The 20,658-nt window shown below is 41.3% G+C and overlaps 1 protein-coding gene across 5 annotated transcripts in view; it reads right to left on the bottom strand.

Annotated features, from left to right (window-relative positions):
* ep300a (EP300 lysine acetyltransferase a) overlaps nt 1-19,491 on the bottom strand; it is a 31,910-nt gene extending 12,419 nt beyond the window's left edge. For 2 of the 5 annotated variants that reach the window (XM_085283875.1, XM_085283878.1), the window contains exons 1-19: nt 19,008-19,491; nt 15,914-16,581; nt 11,772-11,951; nt 11,001-11,319; nt 10,599-10,718; nt 9,959-10,198; nt 9,471-9,576; nt 9,225-9,347; nt 8,647-8,764; nt 8,216-8,357; nt 8,019-8,090; nt 7,562-7,647; nt 7,231-7,380; nt 3,344-3,835; nt 2,495-2,915; nt 2,267-2,385; nt 2,059-2,122; nt 1,718-1,893; nt 11-99 (exon numbers count right to left, since the gene is read on the bottom strand). In XM_085283875.1, the coding sequence (XP_085140001.1) occupies nt 11-99; nt 1,718-1,893; nt 2,059-2,122; nt 2,267-2,385; nt 2,495-2,915; nt 3,344-3,835; nt 7,231-7,380; nt 7,562-7,647; nt 8,019-8,090; nt 8,216-8,357; nt 8,647-8,764; nt 9,225-9,347; nt 9,471-9,576; nt 9,959-10,198; nt 10,599-10,718; nt 11,001-11,319; nt 11,772-11,951; nt 15,914-16,581; nt 19,008-19,101 (3,779 nt within the window). In that variant the 5' untranslated portion in view covers nt 19,102-19,491. The remainder of the gene's footprint in view (nt 1-10; nt 100-1,717; nt 1,894-2,058; nt 2,123-2,266; nt 2,386-2,494; nt 2,916-3,343; nt 3,836-7,230; nt 7,381-7,561; nt 7,648-8,018; nt 8,091-8,215; nt 8,358-8,646; nt 8,765-9,224; nt 9,348-9,470; nt 9,577-9,958; nt 10,199-10,598; nt 10,719-11,000; nt 11,320-11,771; nt 11,952-15,913; nt 16,582-19,007) is intronic. The other 3 variants (XM_085283876.1, XM_085283880.1, XM_085283879.1) reach the window with 2 other exon arrangements.
* Nucleotides 19,492-20,658: the final 1,167 nt, after the last annotated feature.

The following is a 20,658-nucleotide window of genomic DNA, read 5'->3' as shown; positions in this document are numbered from 1 at the left end:
CCCCCCATACCTGTTCTGGTAGCTGAAGTATGCAGCGTCTCGGGGGATAGTGCACAGCTGCTTTCCATAGCAGCACAACGTCTGAGGAGAGAACTCCAGCTGATGGAGAGAAGCAAAGAAAAATGATAAACAACTCGTTAACCTCTTGACCATCAACAACTGAATCTTTAGCCACTCAGCATCATGTGAATGAGGCAAACTCATCAGTGCCCTCTCACTGGTATAGCCTACGATACTTATAAAAGTAATGAAATAAACTCCCCGAGTCTTACTTTTATGTCCCTGGACCTGTATGTGGGGAGTTCGACCTAGGCAGCTATTCCATCTATGTCATACGATTAGCATTGAAGCTGCTGGATAGTGCTACTTCAGTCAAGTGCAACGTTAAATTGCACCGCACCCCCGCACTCTTGCTGGGACAGCTGCCCGAGTTAACAACCCCACACCACACAACAGTACTATTATCAAGTCTAAGCACTTCTTAAAACTGACCTTCAGTTTAATCACACTGTGACAGTGGCAAAGATATATACACAATTTCAAGAAAAATGTTTGTACTTGACTTGAGGAACCAGAAACAAAACCTGAACCTGAAAAAAACTCACAGGAGACAACATTTCCCAAGTTCTGTTTAGGTTTTTATTTTATCTGAGAAAAAAAACTTTACTGATTAAGTCAAGTTCTACTTCGATTTGTCACACTGTACTATACCTTCAGCCAGCTTTTAATAATAGAGGGGCAATCAGTTTTGTTATTTGTTTGCAAAACCAAAAATAGCAGAGTCTAATGAGAGCTGAAATGTGATATCGAAGTGGCATGCTCAAGGCCAATTTTAGCTATGAACCCACTTCACTTGCTTCTGTTTTCAGGTCTGAAACATGGTCAAGGAATTCAAACACACATCTTCAACCTGCGTTTTATAAAACCGTAATAGTTTTAGGCTCCATGGATTGGTTCACGTGTTGAAACAAAACCTCTATAAAGTATAAAAGTGTAAGACTTTATCGGCATCACTCCTTAATATTTAGCCAGATACACTAAGCCCTGGTTTACTTAGACTCTGGTTCAAGTTCATTTGTAAATACTTTGATGAGTTAATTGGCCGGGATAATTTGAACCAATGCAAACGTGCACTCAGGTCTTCACACCGTGTCAGGATTGGGCTTCTTCACCTTTGGTGTTGTTACCAACTTAGCACCTTAACTTGAGCAGTGTAAGTGACGTCCTACAACTTGGGAACGCGATACCAATCCAGTGCATTAATAATGCTTTGCTTCTTTCTTTCTTTTTTTTTTTTTTTTAAATCCGCATACATACTGCAAATTTCTGCACAGCAGCTCAGATGAGAAAGAGCCATTTAGGAGCACACACTTAGCTAAACTAAATTAGCTTATTAAGATAAGGGTTAGTTTAATAACCAATAGTTGTTTTATTTATTTTTTTAATAATAATAATATTTTTTTAATAACCTGCTATACAAAACATTTGGGACATTTGTCTGTCTATGTAATGCACTTTCACTAGATTTTCTGGCAGATTGCTTGTGTTTCCACTTACATGCACAATACTTGCCGAACATACAAATGACTCTCAAACCATTACCGAACTCTGTTGAACAGCTCTAACCTATGCAGTGCTGTTGCCAATTTAAGAGTGACCTGTACCCACTCCTATTCCACCTCGTCCATTCAGCCAGTTATTCCACACTTTGTCTCACCTTCCTCCCACAACAGTAGCCAAGACTCTGCATCACAGGGTCGATCTCCTGTTCGAAAACCTCAGCCAGCTTGGAGCAGTACTTGTAGACTCGTGAGGTTTTGCGATTGTACAGCCAGGCATTGTTGAACATCAGCCAGATGTCTTCCACGTACTGCCAGGGCTCCTGGTACTGACCTAAAACCAACACACGCAAACCATGATGACTTTCCAATCTAGAAATCAAAAAACTTTTACACTTTTAGTCCTCCCTTCTTAACACATCAACTTCTAACACCCCCAAATCTATGCTTTTTCGTTGTGGTCTACTAAGTTTCCATAAATACAGCAGCACATACTAACCTGTGTCTAGCTTTCGCTTGATGGTTGATAAGTCCATTGGGTTCTTCACAATGTCAAAGTAATCCTGGAACATCACAACGTCAAAACAGAGCAGTTAAGCCCTCTACTAAAATTTGTACGAGTTAAAATGCAGATAAAAAGTTAGACTTTTTTGCAAATGTGAAACTGAGCAAGTATAAATAATCTAAACCTCAGCAGGGGTACATACAGGTATGCAGAGCAGTTGAGGATCAACAGGCATTCTGAATGGCAGAGACTCTGGATCTTGTCTGTAGAGCGATTCAAGCGTGGGCATCAGGGCCTGACGAAGCTCCTCCGGTTTGAAGACTGTAAGAAAGATGGAGATTAGAGGGCAGAGTGAGATGAAAGGATTAATAAAACATGATTCATTTTCAGCAGGTGTAAAACAGCTGGTAAAAATGTATTTTTGACTTACTCTTCTTTTTCACTGGGGCCTGCGACACGACTGCTTCCGAGCTCTCCTCTTCATCTTTCACCTCTTTCTTCACCTCTTTCTTCACCTCCGGTTTTCTGTCTTCCATCTTTACTCCTGACCCCTGTGTTGTAGTCGACGTTTCCATAGGAACTCCTTTACCGCCTTCTCCAGAACACTCTTCTTTTTTAAATTCGGATTTCACAGGCTTTTCCTCCATTTTGAGGTTGCCGAGTTTCCCTCCTTTGGAGCAGCTCCCAGCATCGCTCTCGTCCTCCTCATCCTGATGTTTGACCTCCATCTTTATGTCCACATTGGTGGCTGAAGTGTTTGACGCCGGTTGCTGGGACGAGGTGTCTAGACTGCTGACAGAAGCTGGGGTCGGGGCCTGACTGTCGGCTGGGAACGAACCCTTCTGGGATAACTGAAGAGAGATGCACAAATTAGATGCATACAAGTAGTAAATATGCAAGTGGTGCACGACAGGGGAACATGCAAGTAAAACTGAACAAACTGCTCATAGTTTGGTGTTACATTAACAGAAAGGGCAATGCGACATAGCTTAATCCTTCTGGCAGTTGCTTGGAGCATCAAATCTGTAAAGAACTTTGATGAACTGTGTAAATTTACCTTTGAGGCAAAGGATGCCGACAGCAAATCACTGATATCATGATGATGATCTGATTCAGATATTTGTGCTATTATTTATAAAGTATTTTCGCTTTAAAGTATTTTATTGTTGTCTAAAACTTTTCAAACTTAAAAGACCTGATTTAAAAAAAAATATTTTTTAAAGTTTCTAACTCATGAATTAAAAATAAATGCCAGTTTTTAATAATAAGGGACACTGACCGGAGTACGTGGCAGCTGACTGCCATGCGGTGTTGAACTTGAGGCCATTCCAGGATGAGATGGAGTGGTTGAACCAGCAGGCCCCATGTGTTGCTGCTGGAGGGGCTTGTTGGAGCCAGGACCCTGACCAAGCTGGTTCTGCTGAGGAGCTGGGGGTGGCACCAAATGTGATGCATTAGGGGTGTGTGGTTGTGGCGTCTGCGACCCAGCAAGCCTGGGGGGCGTCTGGTGGGGAGTAGGTGATCGGCTGTGAGCAGGAGAGGGTGAGCTGCCACGCATGGGCCCCAAATGAGGGTTGGAGTTGGGTTGTTGGTTTGTGTTAGATGGAGTCATTGATGAGGCAGGGGCTCCAACAGCTGAGTTGGGACCTCCACCACCCACGCTTTGAGGCCCCATTGGCCCTACTGGAGGGACACCACTGGGAGTGCCAGCTGAACCCGGCTGTGCTAGAGGACTCGCAACTGAGAGGGGGGGAGGAGTGCCCATCTGCGTCTGAAGACAGAGGTAGAGTTGGTTAAGAGACAGAAAATGTTGTTCTTTGGGTAACCTAAGAATGTATGTGATCAGATCACATCAGGATGCTTTATATTCTATCCATGTTTCTTAACATCACGCTATAAGGAAATTGTAACAATACTGCCCGAGGATGGCAAGAATGAAGAGGTTACTCATCTCCTACGTTTACATTTTACCGCATAAAGTTTTATATTAACCCAGAATATTGCAGTTCTATTTATTGGAGTGTGTTTTCTCTTCTTCAGGTTTAAATTTTAGTTTGCTACATTTTAAATGGGGATGCACCAATCCGGTTTAGATATCTGCCAGTACAGAGTATCAGTGCTTATGTTAGTTTAAAGTTACAGTGTGCATAAATTTCACTGTTAGATGTCAGTAGACTGGATTGCAGATTAGAGTTAACACCCCCCCCCCGAATTCAAGTGCACTAGCTACAGTGGCTCCTTCAGGTAAAACATGTTTAAATTAGCCAAGAGATCAAAAACAATAAAAACGCCCGCTCACCATGACTTTACACTCCATGTCTCATTGATGCGGAGATGAATTATTGAGGGTAAGTTGAACTGCTGATAAGCGCTGCTGTTTTAGCATCTGTTAGCTGGCTTTAGATCCACTCAAAAGACAGTTTCACTAACATTCTTGGACTCAGTTACTTGACAGTCCACATTAGCTGTCACAATGTTAGCGTATAACCAGCTGTCGACGTTGTTTAGCTGGCTCCTTGTCAGCTGTTCTGAGATGGGAGGGTCATGTGTCTAATCTGCTGACATTAATTACTGTGACGATATCTGGAATAAATAAGCATGTTTATGCATGTTTTCCTGTGTCAGAGACCTGACTTCAGTTCAGGAGATGAAGCTTAAGATGTTAAGAAAGAAGATAACATTTTGTGAAGATGTCAGTGGCATTTTCTTTCCTTTGTTGGTGAAGGTTATGTCTTACAACTGGAGAAAGCCTATGTATGAAAATACATATCTAGTGTCTTCTCCTTCAGACAAATTTAAATCAGAGGTGGGCGATATAAACTGTATACGGTAGAAACTATATAAATTTGGCCAACGGTAGAGATTTTGACTATACCATTCTACCGCGATAGCGCATGTTGATGGTGTCATCAATCTGCGCCTGTTTTGGGTTGAAAGCATTGCAGCAGCTGCAAACAACATCATCTGCAAATTATGCCGGGCGACAGTCATAGCAAAGAGACGAAGCACTTTTGGAATATGGGGAAAGCCAAAAACTGAGCTTCCTCCACTTCCGTACCATTGATTCATTAATGCTGAATTCTCTCGCAACTGCTCTATTCCCGTGTTGTTGCAGTATATTAATGACTAACCTTGTATTGTGGATGGATTATCTCAGTTGTTCTCCTGACTGAAGTTTGGCCCGTTTATAGCATCCTGCCATGTGATTGCATTTGTCCCTAACCCCCAGAAACCCTCACGTTAACTTTTATCAAGTGGAAAAGTGTTAGCGTTCATCCTTCAGCTTCACTGTGCTAATATTATGCTAACGTAGCGGTTTTGCTAGCGATCACGTAGCACATCATTATATACCAGCTAGTCCAACTTCAGTAACCCTACAAACGTCACTGCTGTTTAATTTTCTGTCTTCATTTATGTTGGAAGTGATAGCAGAGCTGTACGTTTTAATTTTTTCAGAAATCTCTCCGTCAGAACATGCTATATCATGTTTAGGTGGAAACTAGCGAGCTAACTTCCTGCTAACTTCTAACTCAGTTGAATTTACTAAATTCTGTTTTCATGGATGCCTGGATGTTAAACTTAATTGTTACACCTGGTAAAGCAGCAACGCCTATCATTTTATTAAAGATGAAAGAATTTAGACAGTTTTTAACTCTCAGTGATGCCGCAGTGGGACCTGAAGCAGACGGAGTTTTGGACCCAGATTACTCCAAAAGGCTCCTGACTACGGCAGCCGTAATGCTCCGGCAATCCATCAAGCGGTGCGCCTTCATAGCTTACCAAAGTCGTACTAAAACATAACTTTACTTTTTGTCAGACTCGGGGACAACAGTGTTGTTTCTGTGCGGCCATTTCCCTGCCAATTTTGAAAACTGCCATAGTTTTCAAAATTGGCAGTTTTCATTTTAATAAAGGAGACGCTCTCACGACTCATCGAGTGTCACTGACTAGTCAATCGGTAGTATGCAGTCTGTTGGCGTGACATTTTTGGTTTGCCTTGGAACCCACAGTCGAGTAACTACTAAAAAGTACCTGGTACTATGACCTAATGGAAAACCCTAAAAACTATGTTGAGGCGTGCCAAACTGACCCGAGTTCTAGTTACAGAAGTTTCAGAGGTATATCCCTCAAAACTAAATGCAAGAAAGTTGCATAAAATAGTTTTCAACCATAGGAAATTTGAGTGTCTTCATAGTTTCACTTTTAAGATGCACTAGTTTTCGTAAACTGCAGGAAAAACAAAAATACTGTTGTGCACAACGACCAAAAAAAAAAAAAAAAAACCACAACGTGCATCAAATTAACTATTTCCAACAGTGCAATTTAATTTCTATGCATTCCAGAAACTACAGAAACACCAGTAAACTTTTGAAAGGCCCTGTAGAGTTAAAAAACTACGTTTCCTATGAAAAATGACGTCACTTAAAAATAGTGCCTGCTCCGGTGGGCTTAAAAATTACACTTTCACCTCAGCGTGAACAACATTAGGTTACTTTATACTGTTGTTATTTACACTCGCACTAGTTTCACCTCCCCTTGACTCACAGCGAGTGCACACAGATATACACACCTCTCATGTAGAGTGGAGCTAGCAAGAGACAATTGAAGTCAATATTAATTAAATTGGCGACAACACTTTTATTACTGTAAGTGCAGCAAAAGCTTCCCAACAACCGAGAGAGAAATAAACAGACACGCAGGGAAAGGATGGTTGGAGCTTTTCAATCATGTCAACTCACTTGACCACAGTATGTGGTTGAGTAAAATGTACAGGCCTTTTCCTGTTATAGCTTAGAGGAAGCTATATGTACTTCTACTGGTATATGACAGAATAACACAGAACAACATAGAAATGAACCAAGTTACAACTGGAAATATATCTGATCCAAAGGGTTGGTGCATCCCTAGATTTACATGTATAACTAATGGTTAGTGTAGTGTGTACTTACAGAACACGATGACCTGCACAGTACTCTTTACAATTCTCCTCCTCACACCCAACACATTAACAACAGAGTTTATATTTGAGTTGGAGGGGGAAAAATGAAAGAGAAAAGAAAAGAAAGGAAGGACTATTTAGGTCCTTATTAAAGACCTAAATATGAATTGCTACAGGTACAATCAGGGTTTCTAAGCAACATCAAAAAGAAGTGCGAGCCCTCTTACCTGCACCATACCTCCTGGTCCCCCAGGTGGTGTCATCCCAGACTGAGCTCCAACTCCAGGTCCTGAGCCAGGAAACTGTCCCTGGGACATATACGGGGCTGGCAGCTGGTTAACATTGGGCTGCCCCACCCTGGGTCCAACCATTCCCATCTGAAGTTTAAAAAAAAAAAAAAAAAAAAAAAAAAAGCACTGGTCTTCAAAAAAACCAAACTTTATATTTTCTTAGAATTTTGTTATAAAAAAATCAAATTAATTTAACAGCTACTCATTTTATTTCCCCCACTCTTTAAACTGTGTTCTTCTACATATCTGAAACACTGTGTGTACTCACCTGGTTGCCAGATGGTCCCAAGGGTAGAGGAGGTGTTGACCTCTGGCCCATAGACTGTATTCCCATTTGGTTAAACTGATTCATACCTGACAAAACACAGAATTTATGATATACAACATAAACATATTTTACATGGATTTTATTTTTCAAAGTAATCAACACTGGGGGGGGGGCTGTGTCAACATGAGGGCAAAGACACTCAACTCTAAAGCCTTCGTCATCAGAGTGAGCACGACAGCAGATATTAGAGACGCGCAGCTACTCCAGCTGTCTATGTCCACAGTGGAGATTAATCATGGCATTACACTCAGCCCATTCGGCTCCAAGTTAACATTTGGTAAAACATAAATAAAAAAAATAAATAGAAAATAAATAAATGAATAAATAAAAATAAAAAAATCAGTGTAAGCTTCAATTCCACCATAAAATGATGAGCCTGCAACTACAGATGTTTTACCTGGGCCTTGCGTTCTGTTCATCTGATTTGGTCCTGCTGGTCGCACCATTACCGGGTCAGTTAGGGGACCGTCTGTAAAGATAGGGGAGGAGAAGAAGGAAGTTAAACTGCCGTGTGTTCACCAAGCATGAGCAGAACACTTTGAACAAACACTAAAACGTTTCACTTCTTCCCCTGCCCCCAACAGGTTCACTCACTTGGAGGCAGCCCAGTAGGGGGCTGTCCCATGCCAGCAGGTCCAATGTTCACACCTTGCTTCTGCAGTCGGGTCCTCCTCTTCTCTTCCAATTCCTTCTGGATCTTGTAAATCTTCTCTGCCAGCAAATGGTAATACTCAGCCTGTCAAAAGAAAACAAGAGATTAAGGACATTAGAAAACAAGAATTTGAACACAGAAAGGACACAAAAATATAAATTATTTTGAAAATTATAGAAGTATTTTGAAACTCAAGTAATACCAAATCTGTGGCTCTCTTTCATCTTGGAAAAAGACAAGTTAACAACAGGAAAAAAAGACAGGGGTTCACCTGCTGCTATAAATTTAATGAACAAGTAATGACAGCACAATGACTGACATAGATACTGAAACACCGACACCACTGATTTCTCAAGTGTAAGGAGCAACTTACTCTGCTGTTAGCTGATTCATACATGTCACCCTCAACTTTTCGGGCATAAGCCACCAGGTTCTCCATTCGACGGTCCTTGAGGGCAGCGGGATCTGGAGTCGGAAAGATGGCCTGGACACTGTGGAGGGACAAGTAAAGAGGAGGACAGAAAACAGGATGAAGGAAAAAATGGTGGAAATTATGTAGTTTTTAACTACAGCGCGGACAGAGGTATGTGTCTGAGATGAACATGACATGGATATCCAGTCTCGATGGCATCATTCAGATCCCAGAAAAAAAAAGGAAGAAAAAAACCTTGATGAAACCAAGCAGATAACCCTCCATCTATTTCTGAAACATTCACCATATTTAATATGATAATCCACCAGTATGTTTTCTATCTATGACTACAGAAATACATGACACCTAATTTTTTATATCCAGGCAGATGAATGGAACTTAAAAAAAAAAGAAAAGAAAAAGAAAACACAAGCCCCCCCCCCCCCTTTTTTAAATGTATTCGCACAGCAATGCTAATTGTGATCCTATGTGCAGTCCAAAACTAAATAAATAATGCAGCTTTTCTCTTTAATACTTACAGCTTGTGTACCAAATGATTTCGTAGATCCTGTGTGATGTCCTCATGCCAGCTTTTCCTCATGCCTGTGGCGGAGGGAGGGGCTGCTGTGGGCATGGAACCGACCCCACCAGCATCATTCAGACTAGAAGAGACAGAGTGAATCCTTTAAATGGCTTCTTAAAATAAATGTCCTAAAACCCTTGTAGAACTGACCAAATCTTTAAAAAATAAATAAATACAATAAAGCCTTTGTGTTTGCTCTTACCCCTGGTTGTTCATATTAAGATGCATCATTGTATCTTGCAGCAGACTAGCTTGCTGGCTCTGAGGGGAAGCACCCACACCTCCATTCACTCCCATAGGATTCACACCTACACCGCATAGAAAAGAAAGGAAATTATATATGTTTATTCTCAGTGTCATCCTAACAGTAGGACACAATGGACAAGCTTTTGCCTGGACATGTTTTTCAACATATCCAGGGGTTAAGATAAGCTACATAGCATGGAACATATTCTTGAGATGATTATTTTTCCTGGAGATCTGACAAACAATTTTATATAGCTATCTTCATAGCTCCCACCAGCGATAAACAGCTTTTGAAAAGCCACTTTAAGTATACAATTCACTCATTCTGAAAGCTGAAGGTCCTAACCGCTTGCTGGCATTGAAAAAAAGAAATGCTTAGCATTAAGCTGTAAAAGAGCAGACAATTCAGACAATATCTTTTTACTGAAAATAAACTAAACTCACCCATTGGGTTCAGAGGCCTCACACCAGCCTGCCCTTGAAGGCCTTGGTTGGGCATGTTAGGCTGGGAAGTCTGAGCCTGGATTTGGTTCCCTTGGTAGGTGAGGCCCAGAGCAGCATAGGCCCTTTCTATAGAGCTGGGATCAATCTGGCTTGGCTGATTGAGATTGGGAGCACTTGGTTGGCTACCAGGGATTGTACCAAGTGAGCTGCCTAGTCCTGTAGCAGCCCCTGCAAGTAGAGCTGTAAGAACACAAAAAACAAAAGTTATGAATGAATAAAATAAGCTAAGAATTAAAAAATAAATAAATAAAAATCATTTACTGAATACTTATAGAAAATTCAGCAAAAATTATTATATTTTTGTGCTATAATATAATACTGACTAGTATATTCAAAACAACGCTGTCATTTCAAACCCAGTACAAAATCATACTTACATTATCAGCATTACAACGTTAACCCCTAATTTCCTTCGGGATTAATAAAGTATTCTGATTCTGAACATCAAACTTGGTCATTATTAATACATTTACACAATATAAATGTGTAAATATATTGATAATGATAACAGCACAGTATCTAAAAAATTTATCCAATGGTATGAAGGAAGGTATATTCTTTTGTTTGGTCGGATACAGACACTCACACTGCGTGTTCCTCTTGTCCCCGGCATTCTTCAGCGGCAGGCAGACAGGACAATCATGTCGCGTGCAATTCTTCCAGTGGGAGATGATCTGCCTCGATGATGCACAGTGAGCAACTGTTGGTCAATGAGGCAAAACAGATATGGAATCAGGAGTTGGGAAATGGAGGTGTATTAGAGAAGGAGGGGGGGAGGGGGGGGGCTGTTTTTTTTCCTTTCTTAAGTACTACTCTCAAAAATCAGGTAGCATAATAAAATTAAGCTTCATGTGCTTAAGCACTAAACCATTTTAATAGGTGAGATACACTTTCATTACGAGGAACGTTGCCAGCTTGACAGCTACAGAAGGGATTATTTTATCCAGTGTTTCCAGGAGGATGCAGCATCCTTTCTACTTACCCTGACAGGACTTCCCAGCCTGGCAGTGAGTCATATGGTTGAGGACATTCTTCATAGTCCGGCAGTGGGGCAGGTTGCACTGCCAGACTTCACCATTGGCCTGCTCCCGCCGCTGGCACTTGTGTGCATGTAGCAGGAGTACCAGTTGCTGCTGGATTAGCTTGCGTTTTTCAGGGTCGGCTGTGGGCGGTGCTCCGGCTGCAGCGGATGCTGCAGAAACCTGGGTACCAACTGCTTGAGCGCCCGGCACCATCCCGGGGGCTCCTCCCACAGGTGCACCTGTGGGACCACCCACACCTGTCTGTGACTGCTGTGTGCCCTGGAAAGAAAGTGGGCGACAACAAGACAAGGTGAGACGGAGGAAATAAGAGAAAAGAAACAGAATAAAGAGAAGGCAGAAGATTAGAGGGAGTAAAAATGGAAGAGGAGGTGGAGGAAGAAAATAAAAGGATGGTGTTTACAGCAATACTAGAGTACTGAGTGCTCAAGTCAAATGACAGGACATGAAGAGGTAATGCAGCAGGAAGAGGTAATTTAGTTTCTGATTGTGTTGGGAGATTAAATGATAGATTTGACAGATATCTGTATTGTCTGACTCTTTCACATCAATTTTTGCTAAACGCTCACACAAAACATTTTCATCATTACTGGCTATCAACCAGCATCAGTATCTGGTACTGTCCTAGAGTTTATAGTAATCTACTAATTCATAACACGGATCAGAATACAACTTATTTATTGGAAACATTCTCTTGATCATCTCTTCCTTACCATGGCGCCCATTCCTTGCATGGGCGGGTTCTTCTTGTCCACATTGAACTGGGCCATGCTATTAGCCATGGAACCTTTGTTCTGGAGCTGAGGGCCCAGCCCTGCGCCTCCCAGACCTTGATTCCCTTGACTTCCATATGGGCCTCCAAAGGGCCCCCCTGGATTCCCCATCATCCCCATCTAGCAAATGAAAATACAAGTTATTTTAATTTTTTGAAAAAGAGAAATGTTTGTGTCAATAATGAAGACAAGGATAAAACAAGACTTAAAATTATTCTATGCCTTCTTTTTGTTAAACTGCATGTCACTGATATGAGGATGAGTTGAGCATCTGAGCTCTATACATGCCAGCACGTTGTGCTCTTATTTTACCAAATAATCTTGTAGTGTAATCAAGTCTCAAGAACCCAAGTCTCAGTTGTTAAATAAGCTGGATTTGTGGATATTTCCACAAACCACGAACTTTATAAGACCGAAAGTTAAAAAGGAGCAACTAAGTCAATGAAATCTCACAGTAGTGGAGATAGAACATGTTTTAACCATATCATTAGAATATAACCTGAAACAAACGAAAACAGCAATTCACAGTAGGAGAGAATGCAACAGCAATTCTGATGCGATTCTCTTTTCTCCCTCCACACTGAGGAGGCCAACACAAGCTCATCTGAGTTTTTCCTTTAACCTATTCCTAACCAGGAATCCCACTCATTGCATTTGATTGGGTAAACATCAACCATCAGTAGCTCTACCACAGTGAATAATCTTCATCACCAGTAGGGCTGCCACGATTAGTCGACTAGTCACGATTACGTCGACTATCAAAATCGTCGACGACTAATTTAATAGTCGACGCAGGAATTAGTAGGATTTAAGAGTGTAATAACGGACTGAAACAGAAGATGGCAGCACTGCATGTACAAGGATGCCAGCTGCCGTTAAACCCCGAAGAAGAAGAAGCTCTGTCCCAGAATTCATAGCGCGGCCCAGCCCAGTTTCCAACAATGGCGGCAGCTAGTTAGTTTTAATGTTACTCTTATTATTCTTTCTGGGTCACAAAATAAACGTTTAACATATTTTCAGGCGAGAATGTAGCTGTGTAAACCTCAAATATCTGCTCAGTTTATCAAGACACCGCATATTTTCAAAAGCGCTCCGACGTTTTCGGAGACATCTGTTACCCACTAGCTCGATAGCGAGCCGGGGGGTAGGCTCACTAGAGCCGTGAGAACACCGGACTCCCGGCAGATCGTTTTCAAACCCACTGCCGTCTTTCGCTACTCAGGTTAAATATATATAAGTCACTTAGATAACTTAAAATGTTATTGTTTGGCTTTTTTTAGTATTTTATTTGTTCCTGAGTAAATCGGTTTGGCTGAGATTAAAGTTATAGTTCTTACACAGCTGAATAAACGTCAAGCAGACAGCTGATTATCAGAAGTGTGAGATGCTGGAAAATTTACTCCGGTGTCCCGTTATATTTTAGATAGCAAGGAGTTGATTAAACTTCACCGAAACAATCTGCAGATTTCATTAAAATTTAATAAACTATCATCTTGTCTTTATTTTTAGTTAGCACAGACCTTAAACACTTAAAGCTGTAAGCTAATGATAGTTATATAAGAGCAGATGCTGCTGGTGCAATAAGCTGTAGTTTTACGTCCAATGGATGATGATCTGATTAGTCGACTAATCGCAAAAATAATCGGTGACTAGTCGACTATCAAAATAATCGTTTGTGGCAGCCCTAATCACCAGTACCTGCAGCTGCAACATTTTACCATCACTCCTGTGGGACTGTCAATCACACAGATGGACTCAAAAAAAAAAAAAAACCCAAGTGCACTACTTACGTTTGTTAAAATAAACAAATACAACCATGAACCTTTAACCATCTGAGAACAAACTGAAGTCCGCAGCAAAGAATAAGAAATTCTAAGAAATAAAAACAGGATTTGAGAATTTCTTGTGCCCCCAAACATTATGTCTTAAGTCTAAGTGTCTCTAAATAGAACTTTGTTAACAATGAAAAAACGTGAGAACACCTTTCATAATTATACATCTATGCCTGCTTAAATTCTTAAGTTTTGAAATTGTAAGGCTGAAGAAAATTCAGTCTTATTTAGAAAATTACCTCACAGATGAACAAATTACTATTAAGGCAAATAAGACTAAGTGTGTGCAAGGGTTAATTTCCACTATTTTGCATTTGCAAGCTTCTTGCAAATGTAGATTTTTTTTCCTTTAAAAAAAATTTATATATATATGTATACACATATACATATATGTATACACATATACATATATGTATACACATATACATATATGTATACACATATACATATATGTATACACACACACACACACACACACACACACACACACACATATATATATACACATATACATACATACTAGGGGTGCAACGATACACAAAATTCACGGTTCGGTTCGATACTTTGGTGTCACGGTTCGATATTTTTTCGATACAAAAAAAATGTTCATGCATTTTTTATTTGTCATTTATTACAATTATAAATATATATTTTAACTCAAAAGTACAGTTTTTAAATTTAACCCTAACCCTTGTGCGTGTTTTTTATTTTGACAGCGAATGCGCACCTGCGGACCACTTATGTGCAGCCCTGATTATTTAGCTCGTCATATTGCAGCCACAGAAATTCTTTTGTCCATGAAACCATAAAGCTGCACTTTCTTTTTGCCTTATAGTCTGATTTGTCATAACTTCTCCGTTTTGTGGTAAGCTTTTCTTTGGCTGTCACTTCTTCACCCTGACCTGTCTTATTTGGCTCAGCAGAACTGAAATATATATCCTGCTGCTTTTACACACGCACTCACATAAGCTCAGCGATTCTCTGCGTGATCAACCTCTCACATGTTTAAGCTTGCTGCGGGAGATTTCACTTGTCATGTTTGCATAGTAAGCTAACGATTAATAAGACGATGTCAGAGGAATTGGTGCACAAATTATCATCACTCACAGATCAGTGCTGTCGCTCTCTATACACAGTTCGCACGATTGCAAAGTGAAAGCAAAAAAACAAGCACAAATTCAAACGCGATTTCAATATGTCACATATTGACAGTGGCTCATCGATGCCAATGACATAATTACCCAGCTACATTTCTGAAAGAATGCAAAAGCATTGACATATATTTTTCCTACAATAGCCCGACGGGCAGGGAAGAGATAGATTTTGGTAGCCCGACTGAAAAAATCGCTAGCCCCAGGACGTCGGGCTAGCGATATTGCAAGCCCTGTATCTGATTGAGGAATCACTCATCCTTGTAAAAGAGAGTTTATTACAGAGAAATGTCTCTTTCCAAAATAAAAGCTATACTATCAGCTTCTTCTGGGCTATATTCTCAGCAGCATAAGGAGAATCCTGTGCTAACAGCTGTCTAAATGACTCGGCTAAAGTTAGTTAGTTGTTTTTGTCTTTGCACTAGGATGATGTCGGCGTAAATGTGCAGTCATATTCGTTGTGTTCCCACTAGTGCTTTCAGGTTAATCTCGTTGAAATGACCTTAACGCCACAACACGGCAAATCTCCGTTAACGAGCTACCGCCGATCGCCCCGTGCATGGGGCCAGACGGCCAACACGTTAACGACCTAACTGCGCTAACACACTAGCTCCCACCCATGTAATTGAGCATTGCATGGCACATCCAACATACTGTTTTACTTTAGTCCATGACTCGCTTACCTTCAGGGTCATACGTCACATGAAAACCAAAATAATTCCAAACGCCAGATCTGAATGAGGGTGGGGGAGGTCCATGTTGCAAGGAGAGCTTAACTTCTGTCTTGCTAGCTTGCCCTGCGCTCTTCCTTCTGACGATGCTGTCTGTGTTGAGCGCTCAGTGAATCTGCGTTCGACTACTCCGCCTAGGCTGCACTGTCAAGCGCAGATCCACTGAGCGCTCAACACAGACAGCATCGTCAGAAGGAAAGTTGATCAAATAAATTACAAATGTTGTATTGTTCGATACATATGCGTACCGAACCGAAAGCACTGTATTGAACGGTTCAATATCGATACGAATATCGTTGCACCCTTTTATATATATATATATATATATATATATATATATATATATCTCTCTCTGAAGCACTGCCTACCTTGTTCATTGCTCCAGGCTGCTGGCCTCTTATCCCAGCCTGGCCCCCAGCTCCCGGCTGCTGTAGGGTCTCAGCCAAAAGGTTGCTGCCACCGACCATCCCCTGATTGCCGAAACCCATCCTTGGAGAGCCATTAATCACCTGGTTCCCAATCATGCCTGGCTGCTGCTGTCCATTACTGCCTTTCTGCTGTGCTCCCATCATGGTCCTGATCATTCCACCTGCAGCACTCTGCTGCTGCATCATGTTGGCCTGCTGCTGAGGGGAAAGGTGTTGTCCTTGGCCCATCATCTGCTGAGGCCCCTGACCAGGGGACGCCTTCATGTTCGCTAAGTGCTGCCCCATGGCAGCGGGGCCTCCTGGGCTACCCATGGCTCCTTGGTGCCCCGGCTGAGTTGAGGGTGTTGCCCCCGCACGCAAAAGCTCTGACAGCTGTTTATGCTTGGCCACTGCATCCTGCCCTCCACCAACTCCCCCAGGACCATGACCAAGCCCAAGACCCAATCCTCCTGCCCCTCCACCACCGCCTCCAGGACCCAACAATGCCGGTCCTCCTCCTAGAGTGGTGTGCAGCTGGTTAGGGTCCCCACCATTGACCAGACCTTGTTCATTGGAGCTGATGAGCTCATCTGGGAGGTCGTGCTCCAATTCAAAAAGAGATCCGAAATCTGAAATGAAGAAAGGCAAGTTCAAGAAGGCAAAAAAAGCAGAGAAAGAGCGAGGAGGACGACAACAGGGACCACAGCAATGTTAAGCTGGTATAATCCATCATATTTAAGCATGACCAAGTGAAAATGTGATCACTTGCTTGACATCAAAAATTTATGAAAGCTGATCATGCATGACCAATTTTCTCACATCAGAAATTAAAAACATACTATCCAATGCAACAACACTGAGCACCGAACCAGTAAATGATTTAGAGGTGGGCAACCTGACAAACTTATATGATGAATAAAATAAAAACAGTGTTGTCTAAGCATTTTTTCCCTCCATATGAAATGACCAAAAGTGTGATCAGCTGTGGCACAAGTAGGACGATATTCATTTGACGCACTATGCATCTTGTGAGTCTACCACATTTTGTAAAAGAGAAAATGGCATGACAGACAAAGTATAGCAGCTAACCAACAATGCTGAATGAAGCAAAGTGACGGACAATAATAACCACCACTTCTAGTCAAGAGAGAGAAAAAAATTTGTAGTATACGTACGATATGTATATGTAGTACTGTACGATCTACTATCTGCAGAGACAGTTAAGTTTTTAGTGGCAGGCTTTGTATCCAAGCAAGAACAGTAAACCAATAGTGTGATGTGTGATTTAAAACTAACCTTACTACCCAGGTTTGCAGAAAGAGTCTCTGATCAGTAAAGACATTCAAAGTGTTGCACAGACAGGTTGACGAATGGACTATTTCATCGAAGTAAGGCCACAAAAATTGGTAAGATACACAGGGACCGGGGATAAATTATTTCTAGTGAGAACAGCAATCCAAGCTTTAGCAGGCTATATTCCGTTCAGTCAAACACAATTTTTATGCTACACATTACCAAGTAATGGTAATGTGTAGCATTACCAGGTAATGTGTAACATACACATTACAATCAGTTAGTTATCTGACACATTACAAAGAAATGTGGCAGTCAGCAATTAAACATAACTAAGTTAAACATAAATTCACTGCAGCTCACAAACATTTGAAACATGCTTTTATTCTGTCCACACTTAACTTTTTCCCCTCAGGAAGCAGAAATATTAGACAAATAATTACTTAAGCCTTATTTAAAATACAAATGCAACGGGTTCAATGGTTCAGTGCTATGACATTTGAGTAACAGTTTTGTTTGTTTGCTTGTTTGTTTTAAGTATTGCATTGCTGTAATTGTTAAAGTTTGGGTTTTGGGAGCTATCTGACCTAACTAAGGCATTTAGGTAGCACCTTTACCATTTCTTGTTGTTTTGTAGACCAAATGCTTTTTCAAATAGACTGACCATCCATGAAAATAACCTGCAGTTCAATTAATGCTACGATTTAAAGACAACTGGAGACATCAACGGGAAGCATCTTTCGGCAACAACCACACTTCATGGCAGTGACACGAAGAATAATTTTGAGTGCAGTTAATTACATCCTCAAATCGTGTTTATCTTTTGGCAGTAATGCGTCTGTCATCGATATATACTTTGTAAGGTGACGGAAATGTGTGCAGTGCCTGACTAATTTAACCGTAATGGTCTCTCTTATTGCCGAGCAGGCGGGCAGAGACGCAGCTGGCTTTGGTGTAACGACTGAGTGAATGTCTAAGTGATGAAATCTGGGTGAATATTTCGTGCGTGTAGTAGTATTCGGTCACTAACTGGGCTTTCTGGTTAGCAGCTCGGTGGTTAGGCATGGCGCTGTGTCCATGCTCCACCGTTTCGTTCTCGGGCCACTATTCCAGCTGCTGCCACACGCCATCCACACACACGCAGAAAAAAACGTACCAACAATGGCAGTTTGAGCTTAACAATCAGTCGGACCCGTGGGCCTAAATTTAGCTCTCACCAGGCTAGCAGCACCACCGTCTGCAACCTCTGTCTTCGCTAACATCATTAACGATGGCTTACGGCAGTTAAGAAAGGGTCCGAGTTATGATGGGGCAAAACAAGGTTGTTTTAAACCCTAGCAGCCTAAAAACTCGAGTACAGAATAGTAGTACGTATACATGGCTGTCAATTTAAGACAACTCTATGACACCAAGAAACTTCATCGTAAGTTTGACTGGCAATGGGGTTACAAACAACCCGGCTAAAGTAGTCATTAGACACGGGACCGTCAAGACAAGATCCGCGTTCAAGTGGGCTAGCCTAGCGCTAGCTGAATGGCTAGTAGCTACCTCCGGCTAAAATGGCTGTTAGCATGCGAGCTAGACGGGGAGCGTTTCTTCACGTACACACACTCACTACTAGCACGCTAACATTAGCAAGCTACGACAAAAACAGAAGCGTAATCCCGCGTTTCCCTCCTCTTTTAAGTAACCACAAGCCGTTCAAAAACAAAAAACTCAACGAATAACACCAAACCAAATTATAACCTGAGCCAGTACTTACCGTTTCCATCGCTGGCGGACGCGGAAAGTGCCGGAGAGGAGAGTTTAGGCCTCTTGGCTGAAGGCGGGCCAGAGTCCAGAACGTTCTCGGCCATATTTTTTCGAAATAAAAATATATAAAGTATCCACAATTGCAGTCGTTTTCACACCTTTAGAACCTCATTCCTTTCCGTTTCCAATATTGCGACTTTTCCCCCTCCTTTTGGGGGACTAAGAGGGGGAAAGTCACGGGTACGAATTACTCCTCTTTCCCTGGGTTCGCCTCTCGATTTCAGCCTCGGCGTATATCAACCCCCTCCCTCCCTCGTCAGATTTTTTGTTCTTTATAAATTTCTGCCAGCGGAGGAGGAGGGGGTCCGTGAAAGTAGAGGGAGACACACGCATCGGCTTCCCTCTAAACTTACAGAGCCTCTTCCGATGTAAATAAACTAGCCCCTGCTACCTCTCCCATGATCGCATCCGTCATTTCAGCTTCCTTTCCAGCGGAGTCTGGATGAAGATAATGTCGGGCAGAAAAGCCTCGTTTGCCTGCGAAGTGACGGTGGTGCTGCTGGTGGCAGCGGGTGAGGATGCGGGGATGCAAATTAAAAAAATAAAACTGAAAATATTCAAGTGCAATGGTTGACAAAATATAATGCGTATTATCTATGCATATAAAGACCCAAAAACCCTCAAAGTTGGTTATGATTCATCTATGCAGCAAGATGAACGTGATCTTCTGTTTCTGAGGTTTATAGTTGCAAAGATTCATTTTGAACTGTGTTAAAGAAGGGGAACTTATGTTTTAAAACATTTTGTAAGTGGAAGCTTTAAAGAACAAAATAGTGCAATAACTTGGAATTTAGCAGACCGAAGTTGATTCATGAAGCTTGAAAACTCTGTATTCTGTGGAAAGGTTTGGCTGAGCCTGATTATTTTCTAATTTAAATACATAATGTTTTATTTATAGCTAAACTTTCAGTGAGACACCACAAAAATTTGTAATCTTCCCATGATGATGGTGCAACTCTGCAGGGTTGCTCCAAAGCCAGTTTCACTGAGAAAAGCATTAAAAGCTTGTCACCAGACTCTCCACTTCAGGCCAAGTAAACTGTCCAAAACCAATCTACAGGTTCTTTCTTTTCAGTAACATTTATAAATATGTCACTGAAAAGAAAGAACCTGTTTGAACAGTGATTGTTTTAACGTGTTAATTTCCAGTCCCCCTGGTGTTTCCCCTCAAACCTCTCTCTGTGTAAAAGTATTCAAAGATGTAAAACTGCACAAAATGTAACTGTCTAACATTTGCAATATGTTTATGAGCATGTTCCATTAAATCTGTACAGTAATGGTACACACATGCACTGTCTGAGTTTAATCAAAGGTCACTTTATTTAGTTACTGCTCCATTATATCCACCAATGTGAATTTTCACATGTGTCTCTGAAACACAGAATCAGTTTGCTTTTATAAATTACATGATCTGTGCTAGAATAACTTACTGTTAGCTGCTGGTAAATGTTTTACAGCTTGATCTGGAGTAAAGAGTGAACACACTAAAAAAATGCCCTTTTTAAACTTATTTAATCTGGGCCTTTTGGTGATGCATTCTCTAACAAGTATCTCAGCATATACTGATTCTTTTTAAGTTTTTCATTACAACAATCAATCAC

Source organism: Mchenga conophoros, linkage group LG8 (genome assembly GCF_057382185.1).
Source record: "Mchenga conophoros isolate Kocher_MC1m ecotype Shallow Benthic linkage group LG8, M_conophoros_male_GT1.1, whole genome shotgun sequence".
NCBI classification, from domain to species: Eukaryota; Metazoa; Chordata; class Actinopteri; order Cichliformes; family Cichlidae; genus Mchenga; species Mchenga conophoros.
Note: the sequence above shows the minus strand (reverse complement) of the source record. Positions and strands in the feature narration are given on the sequence as shown.